Source organism: Varanus komodoensis, unplaced genomic scaffold, assembly GCF_004798865.1.
Source record: "Varanus komodoensis strain SLA01 unplaced genomic scaffold, ASM479886v1 scaffold87, whole genome shotgun sequence".
NCBI lineage: Eukaryota > Metazoa > Chordata > Lepidosauria > Squamata > Varanidae > Varanus > Varanus komodoensis.
In genome coordinates this window covers 2,193,000-2,205,880 of record NW_025336565.1, presented here as the reverse complement: position 1 = coordinate 2,205,880, position 12,881 = coordinate 2,193,000, and the positions used below count along the sequence as shown (strand labels likewise).

Here is a 12,881-nt window from a genome sequence, read left to right as displayed (position 1 = left end):
GCCGCGGGCGGGCGGCCCGGCCGCCCGCCCGCGGCCCCGGACGGGTCTCCCCCCGCCCGCCCGCCCGCCTCACCTGGTCCGGGGGGCAGCAGCACCCCGAGCAGCGGGAGCAGCAGCGGGCCCACCGGCGGCCACATCTCGTCGGCGGTCTGGAAAGTGAAAGAGCGCTGGGCTGGGCGCGCCGGGGTTTTCCGCTCCGTGCCATGCGGGGGCTGGCCAGAAGCGAGCGCCCGGCCGGCTGGGAGGCGCGTGGGCGCAGGCCGCCCCCGCTGCCACCGGCCTGAAAAGCGGGCGCGGGGGGCACAGGCACCCCAGCAGGGCCGGCCCTGCCGCCCCCCGCCCAGCCCCCCCTCACGCTGCCCAGTGGCACCTCGAGGCCACGGGTCCGTGGCCACGGGGCCCTCACAGCCAGGAGACTTCCTGATGTCCAGCCGGAACCTGCCTTCTGGCAGCTTGAGCCCATTTCGGTACTCGTCCTGCAAGGCATCGGTCGTTGATCGAGTTAAAGTTCCGAAAAACCTTTTGCTCGTCCCAGTTACTCACAATGCAAGGTTTTACTGTACTCCCCTCCTGCACTCGGGGGATCGGGAAGAGGGCTTCCCACTTCGCGAGGCAGAGGGCTGCCGTGCTTCCCCTCCTCCTCCTCCTCCTCTTCTGGAGGCGGACATGCCCCGTTCTGTCAATTTCCCTCAGTCCCCGGATCATCCTCGCAGCCTCTGAACCGTCCCAGCTTCTCTGCATCCTTCCTGGAGGGCACAGGACTCCAGATGAGGCCTGACTAAAGGCAAACGAATATGCAGCCAAAACGAGCCTTTGACGTTTCTGCAGCCACAGCACATCGGGAGCTCCTGTTTGGCTTGTGATCCAGGACATGGAAACAGAGAAACAGAGAAACAGAGCGAGTCAGAAGGGGCCTCCTGGTCCATCTAGTCTGACCTCCAGCACCAGCCGGCTCCGCTCACGACATGCCCACCATGTGGACGTCCAGCTTATCCTTGATCACCCGCACCGATGGGGCCTCAACGACCTCCCGGGGAAGCCCATTCCACACCCTCAGGGTCCTTGACTGTCAGGAAGTGCTTCCTGGCATCCAAATTGAACCTGGGTTCCCTGAGCTTGGCTCCGTGGGAGCGCATCCTGCCTTCCTCTGCAGGGGAGAACAGGCCTCTCCCCACCTCCGTGTGACACCCCCTCACGTACCTGTATGTCGCCCACAGGTCCCCTCTGAGTCCCCTCTTCCCCAGGCTGAAGAGACCCAGTTCCCTCAGCCTCGCCTCATACGGCATCCCCTGCAAACTGGCCACCAACCTTGTGTCCCTTCGCTGCACTGACTCCAGCCTGGCCATATCCTTTCTGTAATGAGGGGCCCAAAACTGAACACAATACTCCACTTGCGGACAACTCCAAGATCCTTCTCCTTTGCAATCCTGTTGAGTCAAGTATTCCCCAGTTTGCAGCATTGCCTTTCACTTCATTTCTGAGGTGCAGGACGCAGTATTCGTCCCTGTCGGATTTCATTGTACTTCTCAGCCAGCCTTCTAACCCGTCAAGATCACCGTGAATCAGCTGAGCCGTCTTCTGGGGTGCCGATCATTCCACCCAGCCCTGCAAATCTGATTGCTGTTCTCGGCACTTCCTCATCCAAACCGTGAATAAAACTGCTGAAGGGCCCCGGGGCCAGCACACCGCTGGTTCCTTCCCCATGTGAGAACACGCCACTGAGGAGTCCCCAAATCCAGTTCCATCCTCAGCTGCAGATCCATCAGCAGCTACTCCATGGGGCCCACTTGGCTGGTTTGGTAATCAGGATATCGCGGGGCGTGTTGTCAAAACCCAACGCATACCGTGTCCACGTATTCCCACAGTCTGCCGGAGAAGCTGCCCAATTTTGAAAAACAGAATCAAATCGGCCTAGTGGGATTTGCTCTTGAGAAATCCACACTGGCTTCCGGCAACCCGCTCTCTGCACCCTCCCCAGCTGTGCGCAGGGAGGGGTGCAGGTTCTCCCTGGGGCGGCCACCCTGGCAGGCGGGACACGGGCGGCGAGGGGCCCTCGGAGGCAGGGTGGGGCGGGCGGGGACGCCTTGGCGACTGGTGTCCCCACAGCAACTCCCTGCTCGTGGATGGGGAGGCGCTGGGTGGGGCACCTGCCCCACCTGCTGCGTTTGTGACATCACTGGCCAGGGCTCCGTGAGGCCACGGCTGCGCACGGGCCCCTCCCACAGTCGCAATGGGATGCCCCCGCTTCTGGGCACAAGCCCCGAGCCTCCTGCTGCCGCCGCTGCTGCCGCTGCTGCTCCAGGGCCTTGGAGCGTGGGCACAAGGTACCGCCAGAGGGGCCGCCGGGGGGTGCGGTCCTGTGCGGCAGCACCCCTGCCTTCCTCCCGCCTCGCGGGGCCGCCCGGCCCCAGAGCCCCCCACCGCCCCGGCCCCTCTCTGGCCGATATGCCCTGTGCCGTCCAGTCCGGGGCGACAGCGGCATGCCGCTGGTGGGGGAGTGAGGCAGAGCTGCGCGAGGCCCTGGGGGTCACGCCGCTTCCGTCTCCTGTCCCCCCCACCTCAGGCTGCGGCTACCGGCCCCACTTCGACGGGCCTCACCCCTCCCTGGTGGGGGTCTCCCGCATCGTGGGCGGCTCGAAGGCACCCCCTGGGAAATGGCCCTGGGTGGTCAGCATCCAGAGCAGCATGTTCCACTTCTGCGGGGGATCCATCGTGCACCCCTGGTGGGTGCTCTCGGCGGCACACTGCTTCACCGACAGGAGGTAGCTTCGGCCAGGGCCCCGGGGCATCGGGGGGGGGGACAGAACTTCCCCGGAGGTCATCCCCAGCACTCCTCCGTAACCTCACAGCAGCTGGGGGGCCCTGCCGGCCCGCCCCCTGGACCCAGCTGCCGGTCTTGGCCCACCCGAGCTTGGCCGGGATGGGAGCGGGGAGGACACGCCGCTTCCTCTGCTCGGAGGTTTGCGTGTTCCCACAGTGCTCCACCCGGGAAGGCAGAGCTGCGGGCTGTCCTGTGCCGGCAGCTCCACTCGGGGGGGCTCCAGGAGCCCCTGGGGGGAGAGCCCCTCTCTGGCCAGCACGACCTCGCCTTGCAGCCCTGCCAAGTGCCCCTTGATTCTGCTGCGCTGGTTATTCCCGGCCACGAAGCTCCCCCGACGATGCCCGAGCAGCAGAGCTGCACAGCAGCAAAGGCACGGGGTGGGGGGGCCGGCCGGCCCGGCCGCTCCTGAACGGGAGTGCCCCCCCCCGCAGGAGCGGCATCAAGATCGCGGCGGGGAGCAGCTTCCTGGGGCGGAACAACGTGACGCGCTGGGTGCGGAAGATCCACACGCACCCGCAGTACAACCCGCGCACCTACGACCACGACATCGCGCTCCTGCTGCTGCAGCGGCCCGTCCCCTACAGCCCCTACCACAGCGCCCTCTGCCTGCCCGACCACGCCGTGGTCCCCGACGAGAACATGTGGGAGAGCTGCTCCGTGGCCGGCTGGGGGCTCACGCAGCCCGGTGAGGCTCCCCCGCGCCCGGCGCCCGCGCCCGCTCCCGGAGGGCGCCCCGGAGGTCCTGCGGCGCTCGCTGCGCACGGGCGCCAGCCTCTGCCCACCCCCGGGGCCAGCGCTCCCGGAAGGGCCGCCGCCCCCCTCCCCGCGGCCGGGCCGGGGGTCGCGCACGGGCTGCGCCGCTCTCCGGCCCGGCGGCCCTGCGGCGCAGTCCGCCCCGGGCCCACGGCCGCTTCCTCTCCGCCCGCTGCCAGGGGCGAGCCGCGGCTCCTACGCGCTGCTGGACGTCCAGGTGGGCATCGTGGACTGGGCGCTGTGCCAGGCGTGGCTGCACTCCGTCACGCGGAACATGGTCTGCGCGGGCTATGAGCAGGGCGGCCGCGACGCCTGCCAGGTAGGAGCCCGCTCGGGAGCGCCGGAGGGGCGCGGCGGCTGCGCTGGGCGAGCCGGAGAAGGCGCGGGGCGAGCGTGGGCGCCACTCGCGGCTGCAGCGTCCCGCTCCTGCCAGTTAAATCAGCTGGAGGGACCCCCGCACGGCCGCCCGGGGAGCGCAGAGCCAGCCGCCGGTGCCTCGGAGGGGCCCCGGCAGTGCTGAGAGAGGCGGCGGCCACGGCTGCCGGCCCGAGCCGAGCGGGATGCGAGGGCGTCCCCGAGCCCCTTCCTGCGCCCCGCGGACCCCTCCTCGCCGCGGCCTCCGCCTCCCCCAGCCCCTCTCCGGAGCCGACGCGTGTCTCCTGGAGGGCTGCTTCCGCGCGGCCCCCTCAGGCGCCCCCTCCCCCGTGAAGGGCGGCCCCCGCTCCCCGCCCCGCGCCTGCCCAGGCTGCGGGCGCCTCTGCCCGCTCCAGCCGGCGCGGTCCGCCCCACGGCGCCGGACGCCCCGCGCTCCGGAGCCCACGGGGGCGGGGGGCATGCCGGTCCTGCCTCCCCGGAGCCCGCGAGGGGCTGGAGCCTCTGCCCCCGGGCCGGCAGGGCGCCGCTCGGCTCTGCCCGCCCGCGCAGCCTCGCCTCCCCCGCCCTTCTTCTCCCGATGCAGGGCGACAGCGGGGGCCCGCTGATGTGCCGGCCCCCCAGCGGAGGCGCGCACCGCCGCTGGTACCAGGTCGGGGTGGTGAGCTGGGGCCGGAGCTGCGCGGCGCGGCGGAGCCCCGGCGTCTACACGCGCGTGGCCAACTACCGCTCGTGGCTGGAGCAGACGGCGGCGCACGAGGGGCGGCCCTTCCGCGTGCCGCAGTCGCCCCCCGGCCGCTCGCCGCTGCACAGGGAGCCCCCGGAGGCGGACGCCTCCCTCGGCCTCGACTGCGCGGCCGTCCCGCCGGCCCCGCGGGGTGCGCTGGGGGCGGCCGCCCTGGCCCTGGCCCTGCCCCGGCTGCTCCGCTGAGGATCTGCGGCCGTGCGCGGCGGGGGGGCGGGGAGCGGGACAGCGCGGGCGCTCTGGACTGGGGGGCGAAATAAATATTCTTGTTGAACCGCGGCTATTTTCTCTGGAAGGTGGGTGGGTTTTGCAGGCAGCAGGAGCTGTCAAAAGGACGGGGGGAGGGCGAGGTGGGGAGGGATCCGCGTGGTCATGGGTGGGGAGAGAAGGCGGCAGCCACTGTCGCCCCCAGAGCCAGCCAGTAGCTCCTTCCCCAAAGGGGAGGTGAGGAGACGGCCTGCTGGACGGCACCCCCTGCCTCCACCCCCCCATTCCCACTGGCAGGCCCGAGATGCGAGGGTGGTGTGCCCCCCTCCGCACAGCGGCCCACACTGCAGGCTCCGTCGCCAGGGGTGGCCACATGGCTCCGGGGGAGCTGCACGCGGGGGGGTCGGGGCAGCTCCTCACGCCCAGCTGCTGCGTCCTTCCGCCTGTGCCCCAGGGAGGTTGGGGCTGAGCGGGCGTGGGGTTCCGGGGGGGCCCCAACGGTCCCCGGCATCCCAGGCGAGCGGCCCAAGGAGAGGCGGGCTGCCAGCGGAGAGCGCGCTGCGTGGCCTGGGGACCAGAGCACACGACTCGGGAAGGGCTCCCGTGCAGAGTCCCCCCGCGATCCATGTGTGGAAGGGCCAGCCGGGGACTGCTCAGGGGCGCCCCGGAACGAACCCTTTCAACAGAAACCGCCCCTGTTGTGCCCATGGGCCTCCGGGCACAGGGCACGGGCCGCCTGGCCAGCAGGGCCTTCCATGCCCCCGGCCTAAGCGGAAAGCTGTCCCCCCCCACCCCCCGTGCCGTGCCTGCCAGCACATTGGCTTCCAAACAGGCGTCCCTCAGTCCCCTCCAGACCTGCAGCAGGCCGGCACAGGGAGCTCCCCAAATGGCCCTGCAGGGGCCCCCTCCCCCACCCCCTTGAAAAAGGAGCACCCAGTGGACCCAGGTGTCCGGGGGGGGGGAGGGATGAGCCAGAGTTCCGGAATGCCCGGCATCACACTGGCACCGGGAGACGCTCAGCTGTTTACCTTCAAAGTGCCGGTGACTTCAGGTACAGGGGAGGCTGCGCTCAGCCGGGGCCGGGGCCGGGGCCGGGGGGTGGGGTGGGGGTTCATGGGGAGGGAGCTGGGGCTGTCCTGCCGTGACCCCTCCGAAGTCCTCTGGGGACTGCAGTCCCACCAAGCGCTGCCGGCCACCAGGAGGGCCTCTGTCCCGGGCCCCATCGGGGGGCCCTGCTGCTCTGGACACCCAGCCCTGGAGCGGCTGTGCTTCTGCCCCCAGCCCCGCCCCCCCCGCCACGGAGGGCCTGCCGCACAGCCTGCCTCCCGCCAGCAGCTCCCTCGGCGTGCCTGGCAGCCCCGTGTCCCAGTAGCCAAGCGTGCAGCCCTGCGAAATTCTCCAAGCCAGACGATGGGGCTCGGGCCGCCTGGCTCACCTCACCCCGCAGCAGAGGGGCAGCCAAGCCCAGGAACCCGCGGCAGCTTGGGGCGATGCACAGGGCCCCTGGCTTTCCGGGGAACTGGCCCTCGGCCCTGGGGCCTCCTGGGGTCAGGCCCACTGCTTCAGCCGCTGCAGGCCTCGGCCTTTGGAAGAACTGACCGAGCAAGCTGGGGCTCATGGTGGGGGCCGGCCCACAAGACCCTCCAGTCCCCCTCTGGGCCAAAAGGCCCGCCCGGCTCATCCCAGAGCTTCTGGAGGGCTTCTCCAGAAAGCCCCTCTGCGGCCCTGAGGGGGGCTGGGCTCGGGGCAGGCGTGGATGGGCCACTTGTGGGCGGGGGGCTGGGGCTGCCACGGGCCGGGCGGAGAAGCCGCAGCCCAGGGGGAGCAAGGCACCTCTCCCGGAAGGGCTGCTGGGGCTGGGGCTGGGGCTGCCCTGGGGATCGCGGGCCTTCCCTGCCCGGAGAGCCCCCCACGTGGATGGGCGGGGGAGGAATCCGCTCTGCGCGCTCGGGGACCCCCGTCCGCACGGGGCCCAGCCAGGCACGGGCGGGCGGGCGGGCGGCTGAGGGCTGCCCGCTCCCCTGCAGGCATGGAGTTCCTCACGGGCTACCGTGCCGAGATCCTGGACTTCGCGGAGCTGCTCTTCGGCTGGTACCAGCGCTTCCTGGTGGACGCGGCCTGCCAGCGCGGTGGCAAAAGCCTGGAGGGCTGCATCCGGCGCCTGCCCCCCGACCCGGCCCTGTGGGTGCTGCACCTGCTGCCCAACCACAGCCTGGCCTTCGCCGTCGCCGACCCGGGCCAGCAGCTGGGGGGGCGCTTCTACAGCGAGGACGCCCTGGCGCTGCGGGACCTGGACCGCTTCATCACCTTCACGGACACGGAGGAGGAGGAGGAGCAGCAGCAGCAGCAGGCGGGGGAGGACCCTGCCAGCCTGGAGAGAGGTGGGGGGTCCCGGGGGGCAGGCTGCGGAGACGCGTGCTCGGCCGGCGAGTGGGGAGAAGTGGGCCGAGGCGGAGTGGCTGCCACCCGCGTCCCCCTGGTGAGCCTGGGCCCCGCCGCCGCTGAGCAGGAACCCTGCCAGGGCGGCCCCCAGAAGCCCGGTGCTGGCGCTTCCGCAGCCCCCCGGGACCCCCGCCAAGCCAGCCCCACCTCGGGTGCACCTGCCGCGGGGCGCGCAGGCGAGCGGCGCCTCCTTTGGGGGCCAGCCGGGGCAGGCGTGGGCCGGCTGACCGGAGGCCAGCGGCTCACGCCCTCGCTCCCCGCAGGCCACCCCCTCTGGCGCGTGGACCGCCTCCTGCTGGTGACGGACGAGCATGGCAGCATCATGGGCTTCGACTTCTTGCTGGGGGGCCCCCTGGGAGTCGCCGGGCAGGAGCCCCTGGAGGCCCGGGCCATCGCCCTCCTCTGCCAGAGCATGACCTGCCCGCTGGGGGCCGGGGAGCCACGCCGCCCCAAGCAGCTCACCGTGGGAGACCCCGCGCTGCAAAAGTGAGCGGGCGAGGCGGGCGGCGGCACGCGGGGCCGGGTGGCCGGCCTCCCCGCCCGCTCGGACCGCTCTCGCCCCCCACAGGTCCCTGGAGCCGCTGCTCTCCCGGCTGGGCGTGAAGCTGAGCGAGGGGCCGCTGCGGGGCTGGGGGCCCCGGCCGGCCTTCACCTTCCCCAGCACGCGCGTGCCGGCCTGCCACGTCTGCAAGCGGCACAGCTTCGAGGCGCACGTCGCCGCCTGGTGAGCTTGTTTCCACGCCGGGACTCCCTCCGGCACGCGCCCCCCGTGCCCCGCCAGGTGTTCCCACGAGGACACGGGGCCGTGCGCGCGCCTGGCTCCGCGCCGCTCACCCGGCCTGGCCGGCCCTCGCGTGGCGTCGCCGCGCCCGCCTGTGCCGGGCGGCACGCGTGCTCGTGGCCGGGGGCGTGCGGCTCGCCCACGCTGGCAGGGGCCCACGGCCGTGGCCTCGCGGCTCCGGCGCTCCGGCCGCCCTGCCCCTGCCCCTGCCGGGCCGCCACCGACCCGCCTCTGCCCCCGCAGCCAGCACTGCCGGGCGGTCCTGTACTGCTCCGAACGCTGCCGCACGCTGGACTGGAACCGCAGCCCCGAGGACGTCGGCCACCGGTTCTGGTGCCAGCGCATGGCCGGCTACATGAGCCGAGCACCTGAGCTGGCCGACCTGCCCTTCACCTTCGCAGCAGGTAGGGCGGGGGCATGGGCGGGCGGGGGGCCCTCACTCAGGTGGGGGTCGTGCAAGGGGGGTCGGAGGAGCGGGCGGAGGGCGGTCCCGGGACGAGGGAAAGCCGGGGCTCCGACCCCCCTGCTCTGCTCTGCTCTGCTCCGCCCCGCAGAGGCCACCAGCGAGACCTTCAACAAGGAGGGCTTCCTCTCCGCGCGGGGCCTGACCCGGGGCTACTGGGCCGGGGAGAGCATGCTGGTGCGGGCCCCCGACTACGGCGTGGGGCTGCGGCGGGGCTCCCGGCAGCCCGTGGCCTTCCTGCAGAGCGGTGAGAGCGCCCCGGGGCAGGAGGGTGGGTGCCCCGGATCCTGGGGGCAGCTGCATGGCCGGCCCCTCGGAGCCCCCCCTTGCGGGCTGTGGGTGCGGGGCAGGATCTCGTGTGCCCCTCGGGACCGCATGGGTCCCCGGGCTCTCCCTGGAGGACCCACAGCTGCCCTGGCCCACAGCGTGGGCCCCGGGCGGCCGCAGCTCCCTGCCAGCAGGCCAGGGGGCTCTCCACACCCAGCCCCTCTGGGCAGCAAGAAGGGGGGAGGCACTCGGGGGGCACGGCATGGCCCACCCTGAGCAGATCCCTCTCGTCCCACAGGGAACCCTTTCGAGGCGCTGCGGCCAGAAGGGGGGGTGGCGCTGCAGGCAGCCCCTCCGGAGCCCCCCACAGCCCGGACGTTCTTTGGTGAGAGGGGTCGGGGTCGGGGGGCGGCCTCCAGGCCACTGCGACGGCTCCACGTCTGACCCCCACGCTTCTGTCCCCCCACAGGTTCCTGGAAGGAGTACTACCAGTGGCGGGGGCTGTCGCTCAGCGCGCCCCCAGCCGTCATCCTGACCTACCCCCTGACCTTGTACTACATCATCACCCAGCTGGCCCCCCAGGACTGTGAGCATCGGCCCCACCCCGGGGGCCTGCTGGGCGGCCCCTCCGCTGGGCCGGCGCCCCTGCCCCGCTCTGACGGTCAGCCCGGTTGGGGCCGCTCGCGCAAGCGGGGCCCGCAGAGTCTTCGGGGCCCTGGGCGCACTGGGCCGCCCGCGTCAGGGTCCCCCCAGCACTCCCACCATGTGAGGCCAAAGCAAGCCCCCCAGGGAGCAGCTTCCTGGGGTGCTGGCCGTGGCCAGGTCCCTTGCCAGTGAGGCTGCGGATGGCCCGGGGGCTCCGGGGGCTCCCTGCAGGACCAGCCTCGGTGCCCGGGCGGTGGCAGCGAGTGGGAATCGTGTCCTGCAAAGGGGCTTTCAGGAGTCCCCCCCACCCCCCGTTTTCTCTCCCCTTCAGTTCCTGAGCTGAACATCCTGAACAAACAGTCCCTCAAGATCCACGTGGTGGAGACGGGCAAGGAGTTCGGGGTCCTGATGGTCTTCTGGGTAGGCGGGGGATTTCCGCCAGGGGCTGCAACGCAGGGACCCATGTGCCACAGGGCCCGGGGAGTGGGCCCCAGACCTGCACGCGGCCGCCCCCGCCGCTTCCAGTGCCTTCAGACCAAGCCCGCTCTGGGGCACTTCTCGTCCCTGACCAGCACCCCTCAGCCCATGGGCCTGGCAGGAGGGACTGTTCCGCCTCCCTGGGGGGACATGGCACTCCAGGGACCCCCACTGCGGCACAGGGGCCTGCCAGGAGCACCCTGGGGAGGTGCCACGTGCCCGCGGACAGCCACGGAGCTGCGCAGCTTGGGGAGGGGGTCGCCCAAGGGGGTGCTGTCGCTCCCACCCGCAGTGCGCCTGCCCCGGGGCCACACCGAGGGGCCCAGGGCTTGGGCTCCCCTCCCCCCGGAGCGCCTTCAGGGCTGGGTGGCAGCCTTGCCTGGGCTCGGGGGGGGGGGCGGGCCCTACTCCGCTTCATGCGCTGCTCGGGGAAGGCCTTGTGGGGGGCACCCAGGGCGCAGTCTGCCCCCCTGCAGCGGCCTGGGCTGGGGGGCGGCACGGGACCAGCGGCAGAGAGCCGTGCTGGGCCGCCCCCGGGGGCCCGGCAGGCCCCCTGTCCCCCCACCCCGCCTCCTGCATGCTCTTTCCTCCGCCCCACAGGAGCTGTCTGTGCTGCTCCCCCACGTCTCCCTGGAGCTGCTCCTTGTGGGGGACCTCGTGCCCCCCGAGCTGGACGGCCAGCAGTTTCTCTTGCAGAGAGATGTGAGTGCCCGCGGCGGGGGAGGGATGTCCCACCAGGGGCAGCCACTTATGTCCCAGGTGGGGGGGTCCCTCCCTGCACCCCCCACCGGTCTCCTCTGGTGGCCTCCCCACAAACTACAGGGCGGCATGGCCCCCCACAAGGCCCGGCTGCCATCGCCTGGCAGCGGCTCCCGGACGGCAGGACACCCCCCCCCGTCCTGCCCTGCCCCCATCGGCCCAGGCCCCTCTGGAGCCCCCATGCCCGCCCTGGAGCCCGCTTCAGGCCCTCCTCGTCCCCTCGCTCTGACCGCCCTTTCTCCCCACCCCCCAGGAGGTGCACGGCGTCTCTGTCCAGCCTGGGCTGGCCCCCCGCTCCAAAGGGGGCCGCCGCGAGCTGCAGCTGGGCTTCAGTGCCCGCCCGTACCACCTGCTGCAGGCGCCCAAAGCAGACCTGGTGATTGGTGAGAGGCGGGGGCGGGGCAGGAGAGGCCCCCTGGGTGGGGGGTGGGGTGGGGGCGGGGGCAGGGGCAGGGAGGGGGCCGCTGCAGGTTCCTGATGCCCCTTCTCCTGCTCAGCGTTTAACTCCGGGCTCGCCCTCAAGGAGACCTGGCGGAGTTCTCTGCCCCGGCTGCAGGTAAGACGCCTCCACGCGGCCAGGCCGGCCGCTGCCCCCAGCCCCACCCTGTGCCCTCCGGCCGGGGGCGGGAGCAGGAGGACAGGGTGCCGGGCTCGCCCTGCCCCTGAGCCGTGGTGCCGCCAGCCCGTTCGTGGCTGCGGTGCATGCGGCATCAGGCACGGCGGGCCAAAGCGAGGCTTCACCACAGCGGGAGGGAGGGAGGGAGGGGGAAACGGGCCAGGCGGCCATTCTAGCACGCCGTTTTCTCCAAAGAGGTGTACTTGGGTACAGCAAGATGCGCACGGCTTTGCTCAGACGACTGCTAACGATTTAGAGAGACGCGGCCTGAGGGAGTCCCGCCTGCACCCACCCCGCAGCGCCTTCCCCTCCCGCCCGGAGCAGATCTGGAGGGTGGGCAAGCACGGCCGTTGCGGGGTGGGCGCCCGAGGCCGGCCCGCAAGGGAGCCCCCGGTTCGGGCCTCAGCTCAGCCAGCCTGCGCGAAACGGCAGCCCGGAAGGTTCCTGCCGCGGTGGATCCAAGCTGACTGCGAGGCCGCCGTGCGATGCGGCCACAGAAAGGGCGAAGAGAAGCAGCACCTACAGGCCCCGTGGAGCACCCAGCGCCCCTGGCTCTGGCCAGGCCTCACTCCACTCGTGGGCCCCACAGTTTAGGAAAGAGGGCACAGAAACAGGAACAGGGCGAGGCAGAAGGGGCCTCCCGGCCGTCTGGTCTGCTCCTGACGCGCCCACCATGAAAGGCTCCAGAGGAAGGCAACGGGGGGATCCGGGGCCTGAGGTGAGATGGAACCAGCTGGGCTTTTCAGCCTCCGGAAGAGAAATCTGAGGGGAGATGGGACAGCGCCCCACAAGTCCCTGTCGTGAGGAGGGGGCCAGGGGCTCTTCTCGGCCCCTCTGCTCCGGAGCACAGCAGACACAATAAAGGGCTTCAGTTACAGGAACCCCGTTCCCGCTGGCCATCGGGAAAAGCGTCCTGATTGCTGGAGCGACGCCCGGAGGTCAGGCCATGGGGTCTCCGCCTGGGGGGCATCCCAGAAGCGGCCGCATGCCCACGGGCTGTCCCCTGTGGGGCCCAGGGGTGTCTCCCAGTGCTGCCGGCGCTTCCCCGGAAAGGACTGGAGCGCAGGATCCTGGACGTCGGTTTTGGGGGCCAGCTTTCCAGCCAGCCTTCAGCCTGCGGGGACGCCTCCTTCCAGGCGCGGGGCCTGCGTGGGGCGGGCCTTGGGCGAGCGGCCGTGCGGTGGCGAGGAGCACCCGCCGGGGGGCGGCGAGCCTCACATCTCCCCTCCCCCGTTGCTTCCCTCGCAGTCGCTCCGCGTGCCCGCCTACTTCACCGAGTGCAGCGAGTACAGCTGCGCCGTGGACGAGGCCGCCGTGTCGATGGCCACGGGGGGCAGCGCCAGCGCCCCGCAGATCAACCCCTTCCGCTCCCCCTTCCGGCAGGCCGGCATCGACAACGCCATGCCCTGGTGGGTGCCCCGCGGGACCGCGGACGCCCCCTCGGCCCCTCGACGGCGGCCACGCCTGCGCCCTCCGGCCGCCGCGGGCGAGGGGCTGCGGGGGCGCCGGTGCCGTCCGGCGCGCAGGGCAGTC

The 12,881-nt window shown here is 72.0% G+C and overlaps 3 protein-coding genes across 3 annotated transcripts in view; 2 read left to right on the top strand and 1 right to left on the bottom strand.

Annotated features, from left to right (window-relative positions):
- The window catches only part of LOC123016636 (eukaryotic translation initiation factor 3 subunit A-like), a 3,738-nt gene extending 3,033 nt beyond the window's left edge, over positions 1 to 705 (bottom strand). Inside the window, exons 1-3 of the mRNA XM_044417153.1 lie at positions 559 to 705; positions 356 to 476; positions 74 to 149 (exon numbers count right to left, since the gene is read on the bottom strand). Coding sequence (XP_044273088.1) covers positions 74 to 149; positions 356 to 476; positions 559 to 705 — 344 coding nt within the window. The remainder of the gene's footprint in view (positions 1 to 73; positions 150 to 355; positions 477 to 558) is intronic.
- Positions 706 to 2,230: 1,525 nt separating this feature from the next.
- Positions 2,231 to 4,877, top strand: LOC123016635 (serine protease 55-like). The gene is made up of 5 exons (XM_044417152.1): positions 2,231 to 2,324; positions 2,564 to 2,762; positions 3,253 to 3,506; positions 3,754 to 3,893; positions 4,533 to 4,877. Exons 1-5 carry the CDS (start codon positions 2,231 to 2,233, stop codon positions 4,875 to 4,877), a joined length of 1,032 nt encoding a protein of 343 aa, XP_044273087.1.
- Positions 4,878 to 6,927: 2,050 nt separating this feature from the next.
- The window catches only part of ZMYND15 (zinc finger MYND-type containing 15), a 6,528-nt gene continuing 574 nt past the window's right edge, over positions 6,928 to 12,881 (top strand). The window contains exons 1-12 of the mRNA XM_044417151.1: positions 6,928 to 7,826; positions 7,909 to 8,064; positions 8,365 to 8,525; positions 8,676 to 8,765; positions 8,951 to 9,010; positions 9,150 to 9,236; positions 9,321 to 9,437; positions 9,828 to 9,916; positions 10,574 to 10,675; positions 10,989 to 11,115; positions 11,230 to 11,288; positions 12,597 to 12,757. Coding sequence (XP_044273086.1) covers positions 6,928 to 7,826; positions 7,909 to 8,064; positions 8,365 to 8,525; positions 8,676 to 8,765; positions 8,951 to 9,010; positions 9,150 to 9,236; positions 9,321 to 9,437; positions 9,828 to 9,916; positions 10,574 to 10,675; positions 10,989 to 11,115; positions 11,230 to 11,288; positions 12,597 to 12,757 — 2,108 coding nt within the window. The remainder of the gene's footprint in view (positions 7,827 to 7,908; positions 8,065 to 8,364; positions 8,526 to 8,675; positions 8,766 to 8,950; positions 9,011 to 9,149; positions 9,237 to 9,320; positions 9,438 to 9,827; positions 9,917 to 10,573; positions 10,676 to 10,988; positions 11,116 to 11,229; positions 11,289 to 12,596; positions 12,758 to 12,881) is intronic.

Bases quoted from the DNA above. Each gene is read 5' to 3' on its own strand.
- LOC123016635 (XM_044417152.1), top strand. From the start codon at position 2,231: ATGGGATGCCCCCGCTTCTGGGCACAAGCCCCGAGCCTCCTGCTGCCG. The intron at 2,325-2,563 runs GTACCGCCAGAG...CCCCCACCTCAG, and splicing joins CCTTGGAGCGTGGGCACAAG to GCTGCGGCTACCGGCCCCAC. The intron at 3,894-4,532 runs GTAGGAGCCCGC...CTCCCGATGCAG, and splicing joins GCGGCCGCGACGCCTGCCAG to GGCGACAGCGGGGGCCCGCT.